The sequence below is a fragment of the Mytilus californianus genome, unplaced genomic scaffold, assembly GCF_021869535.1.
Source record: "Mytilus californianus isolate M0D057914Y unplaced genomic scaffold, xbMytCali1.0.p SCAF_15, whole genome shotgun sequence".
NCBI lineage: Eukaryota > Metazoa > Mollusca > Bivalvia > Mytilida > Mytilidae > Mytilus > Mytilus californianus.
In genome coordinates, this window is record NW_026262637.1 from 17,140,173 (window position 1) to 17,145,772 (window position 5,600).

General features: G+C 32.4%; 1 protein-coding gene across 1 annotated transcript; it reads right to left on the reverse strand.

The window, feature by feature from the left end:
• Positions 1-232: 232 nt before the first annotated feature.
• On the reverse strand, positions 233-4,401 carry LOC127725989 (uncharacterized). The gene is made up of 2 exons (XM_052233288.1): positions 4,099-4,401; positions 233-403 (listed from the first exon to the last, which is right to left on the reverse strand). The coding sequence occupies exons 1-2, from the start codon at positions 4,381-4,383 to the stop codon at positions 233-235; spliced, it is 456 nt and encodes a 151-aa protein (XP_052089248.1). The 5' UTR covers positions 4,384-4,401.
• Between the last annotated feature and the right edge of the window lie 1,199 nt (positions 4,402-5,600).

Sequence of the window (5,600 nt, forward strand, 5' to 3'; positions counted from 1 at the left end):
TTGCGTTTTTAAAGTTACATTTATTATATGTTTCTTTATAAGTTTGTCAACCATTTAATATGCTTGATTCTTTTCATCACTACAAATACATTTATCACAAAGCTGAAAAATCGGAGTTTCACTTTACAAGAATAAATCTTGACTGAAAGTTAAAGAAATTAAAAGTATAATTATAATGACTTATAGTTCATTACAAATGCAATTTCTGATAGGTCCAATACTGTAGCAAAGATTATGTTGCCTCTTCTTGTGCCTTTCTTGGAATTAAACTTGAAGAATACATGTACCTTATGTTTTCACATATCCAAACATAAAGTGCTCTTACAACTTCTATATCATTCTTTGCTGGTTTGGCAAGATAGTGTGCTAATGTTTCTATTGACTCTTCGACAGAACTTGGTGCCTGTAAGTAAAGTAATTTACAAACGCTCAAATAAAGAAATTAATATAATGTTGTATGATATACAATTATTGAAAACGCATTTGGATTGTGATCATTCTAAACAATTAATTTATTATAATTAGTTTAAATTAGCTTTCAACAAAGAAAACGTTCAGTAATCTTTTTTTCTAAAAATCATACAAAAAACTATTTATTGTTCGGCAAAAATAATGCCAAAAATATAGAATAAAAAATAAATATGTGTTATGTTATATAGTATATCAGATGCTTCATTTGGTGCACGCCATTTACGAATTTACTTATTTATTGCACAAAAAGCGCAGCTATGTGTGCATTAAATATGCAAAAATGTAAGGTGTAATCTAATATGCTAATGAGTAATAATTCAACCTCATATGAAACCGTATTCATACAACCTCAACTTTGAATTTAAGCGCGTGTGTTCATTCATTACTCTAGACTCGTAGAAGAAATACGATAATTTACATATATTTCTCATCTCCAACACAAAATCAAATATAACTAGAAAAATCGTTTGTAGATTGTAATAAACAATTAATTTTCCAATAAGATATAATGACAGCCTTTTTCGACATAAAGACTTTAGGAAGTTGATTTTTTTTTAACGAAACCTTGCTATAATTAAAGAAAAAATATTGGGACAGTATTTTTTGGCCCAAAAACTATAGGTTCGCGTGGCTTTTTTTAACGTAATTTGTACTTATCTCCCATGCCTATTAATTTTGCACTTAAAACACGTGTCTTATCCTAGCGTTGAAAAGACATCTCAGTTCCTTAGGGCTTAGGAAAATAATTTAGTTTGCCTTTGGTATAATGCAGAGTGCACGAAGTCACTAACAATAAAAAATAAAGGGCGCACATATCGACCAATCAGGATTAGCCATATTCTGAATTCTGAATACCATGTTATGTTCATAAAATGGCTGCACCCATAAAATCTAATGGTTTATTGTTACATGTATACTATTGAAAGTGCTTGTCTAAATTACATTAACATTAAAACGAGTCCATATGTAAGAATAAAAAAGAAGATGTGGTATGATTGCCAATGAGACAACTCTCCACAAGAGACCAAATGACACAGTCATTAACAACTATATGTCACCGTACGGCCTTCGACAATGAGCAAAGCCCATACCGCATAGTCAGCTATAAAAGGCCCCGAAATGACAATGTAAAACAATTCAAACGAGAACACTAACGGCCTGATTTATGTACAAAAATGAACGAAAAACAAATATGTAACACATAAACAAACGACAACCACTGAATTACAGGCTCCTGACTTGGTAAGGTCTGTGTTTTTGTTAGAAGTTTTTATGCTTTGTATAGATCTGTTGAGTTAAGCACACATTCAAGTTGACATTTAAGTGTCCGTCCCAAGTCACGAGCCTGTTTTTCAGTACTTGTCGCTGTCATATTTGTTTTGTAATAAATTAGGCTGTTAGTTTTCCTAATTGAATTGTTTGATATTTTTCTTGTCGGGACCTTTTATATCAGACTTTACGGTATATGTTTTTCTCATTGTTGAAGGTCGTACGGTTGCCTTTAATTGCTTATACATCAACTTAATTTCAACTTGGGTGGATAGTTGTTTCATTGGCAATCATGCCACATCTTCCTATTTTTATATTAGTTGATTGCTTCTTTTGGACATTTATAACTTGGGTATACATATTAGTATGTTGTAAACAAAATATAGGAATGTGTGTAAAAACGGGGATTTAACAGCTAATGCCCCTTTAAAGATTGAAACTTTGGCGATGATGTTTGTCTGAAGGGTTAATTTTCTTACGTATTTTAATCAGTTCAAATATACATCATTGGCGCATTAATAGTCATATGCTCCTTCTATTCCAGTTATAACCCCGCTGCATTTTTGCGCCTGTCCCAAGTCAGGAGCCTCTGGCCTTTGTTAGTCTTGTATGATTTTTAATTTTAGTTTCTTTTATATATTTCGGAGTTTAGTATGACGTTCATTACCACTGAACTAGTATACATTTTTGTTAAGGGGGTCAGCTGAAGCACGCCTCCGGGTGCGGGATTTTCTCGCTGCATTGAAGACCCATTGGTGGCCTTCGGCTGTTATCTGCTCTTTGGTTGAGTTGTTGTCTCTTTGACACATTCCCCATTTCCATTCTCAATTTTATTTTTTTATAAAAGAAAGCTGAATCTGTTTTATATACGTGAATGACTACGTTTTACCATTAAACACGTGTACGTGGACTATGTGTTAAAAGAAAATCCTTTATCTTATCAAATTCTTGAGAAATGTACTGCTATTAAAATATTGTCTTCTCTTTTTATCATTAGCAGATATTTTTTTACGTATGCCGTGACCTTAACCACGATACATCTCGTAACTTCGAGTACAGCATACATGTAGCACAAGTGCGATAAAAGAAAGGGTAAACAAACGTGAAAGTTGCATAATGTAAATTGATTTTGAAAGAAAATTTTAATACACCAAATAACAACTGTTATGACAAAGTCTACTGTGGAAATGTGTTTGCATTTGTGGTCAATGGAAAAGTCCGTTCTTGGAGCTGCTGAACTTTCTGTCGGAAAACAAGCATATCATATCGTAATCTTAAGATTTGGGGTAAAGAACTTGAAATTTTAATTTAAAGCACAAGAGAAAGCATCCGTCTAAAAAGAATGCAAATTACAAAACCCGTGTTTGTTAGCAAGACCGCTAAGATCTTCCAAAACTATTGTCTTTTTCTGAGTATCAATAATTGGTCACCAGACAGATCGTTTAAGACGATTCCAAGATTTGTCATTACCATAAAAACAACAAAACACACAAATGTCCGTGTAAAAGTGATTTATCTATTTAGATTTTACATTAAATACAAAATGTTCAGGTTATGACACCAATCAATGGATCATGTAGATCGTCGATAATTAATCAACATGTTTTAACATGACTGTCATTGATTGCTTTGTTGTCAAAAGGTGTGACATGTATAACGGCTAAGATTATCCAATTCAAATTAATTATTGATAAAACAGATTTTTATTCAGTTTGCACATTCTTGTCATCTGTCAAAAAAACCCAAAAGACTCAGTATAATGTATGAAACGTTCAAAGAAAAATACATCTTGGAACATGCAGGATAATTTACGCGGGGTAAAATTTTCGCGTTCTTTATATAATTAGCTACCGCGAACAAAGCGACAATTAAAAACACACAAAAATACCGATATACGCAGCTTAACTTTTAACAATTAAAAAGCAGCTAGTTTTTTTTAAATCTAAGCATTTGAATAAAAGCGTTTCTGTGTCGCTAAGGGGATAAAGCAACCAAACAACAACCCCGTCCCCACCCCACCCGACCCGGAGATGTCTCTTTGTTTATGTAGTAGATCTTTTGGTATGGCAAAATTTTAGAAGATGCTTCAACAACAGAAACATTTCTATATATTGATCAAAATTAATTATAACTTCCCGCTGTGCTACGTTTGATGCACCTCTTTGGATTCATCCGCATATTGAAAGCTAATGAAATAAAAATCACCGAATAATCGCCTGGATAAGATAAAGTTTCTTTGATGAATGGTTTTAACCATCGAAGGTCAACTTCGACTAAGGTAGCAAAAAAACATTATTTTTTGGGGACAAAAGTAAATCCCACCAGGTGTTACATACGTTACAAAATGGTTATAAATACCTGTCTTGCATATTCATCTATATCTTTGAATTCGTCATAGTCAAGTTTCAAATCATCAGAATTTGCTGACGGTTTTTCTGTATCATTGTACGTTGTTGTTTTATGTGATGTTGTTTGGTCATTGTTCGTCGTCTTCACAGGTGATGACTGTCCAGTTTGCGGTCTGTTGACAGCTTCTGTAGAGTTGTAGTTTACTCCATTTTTCTGGTTTGAAACCCTCTCTTGGGTTTTAACTTCTTCGATTGAGTGTCCCGTACCAGATGTCGATGATGAACTACAACCCATGTCAACAGCTTAAATCTCCAGAACCTGTGAAACATTTATGGCACGTAAGTCATAAGAAGAAAAAATATATGATTGAACCGGACCAAATAGTTGAGAATAATATGATTTGCAATTTAGGTTCTAAAATTTTTTTAAAAGCCTCAATTTTGAGTTATGTGAAATTTAAATCTAAGCTGCATTTTGTTTCCTTTTCATTTTGTATAATTATGTGTTTTTTTTTAACAGTTAAAGCTAGCATATTGATATGATTGGAAGCGGAATAAAGTGGACTTACCTTAGTTACATGTAGCAAAGATCGTCTAAATTACTGGCAGTTACAATAAAATCAACAAAGTTCCAATGAAACGGCGCTCTATGTAAAATAGACCTTTCAATATTTTTATCTTTTTTACTATAAATCCTAAACAAAAACCTCAGTAATGACCTATATATCAATTGAAATTAAACAATATACGAATTTAAATCTCTACTTCTTTTTATGTTTGTTTGTTCAATAATTAATTATAATACAGGTGTGTTCACGTTTCTTCAACTTTTGATACTTTGTTTACAGGCACATTGTAAATAATTTACAGGTTTATGAAATTTACCTGTAAATGATAATTTACTAAATGGAGTTACAATAAAACCCGCTCTATATAACTTTTGAATGATTGTTGGAAAAATTCGAAAAAATATTAATTTCTACATGAAAGATCCCTTGTATACAAAACAGTGGTTAACAACGAAACGTTTTTAAATCGTATACAATTGTCAACTTTATAAGCATTGCTGGGCAAATACACCAAAATTATCTAGAAATTATGCGCAGGAAGAATGCTTTAAGTTGTCGGTGCATCACTAGTATTACACAAAAATAAATGAAATCTTTAAATTATGAATACAAAGTTTTATTTAAAAAAAATGCCACACACTAAAACGTCTTTCCTGCTTTACTTTATATCATGATTGAATTATGTTAAAAGTCTGTAATATGGTTACTAGATGGACCCTGTACATTGTACAATTCTACCATACACCAAATAAAGTTAGTCCATCGCTTAGATAGTATCTGAGAAACCCTTACTGAGTGTTGTGAAAAAGGCAGCTTTTCTAGATAATGTTGGAGGATACTTGTTGGACGAAATAACGGGTTGCTGTCTCTAGGTCAGTGAATAATATGTGTTGTGCTAGTAAGAGTTGATTTGGTTGATAAGCAGTCTTTAGGAAGTTAAAAA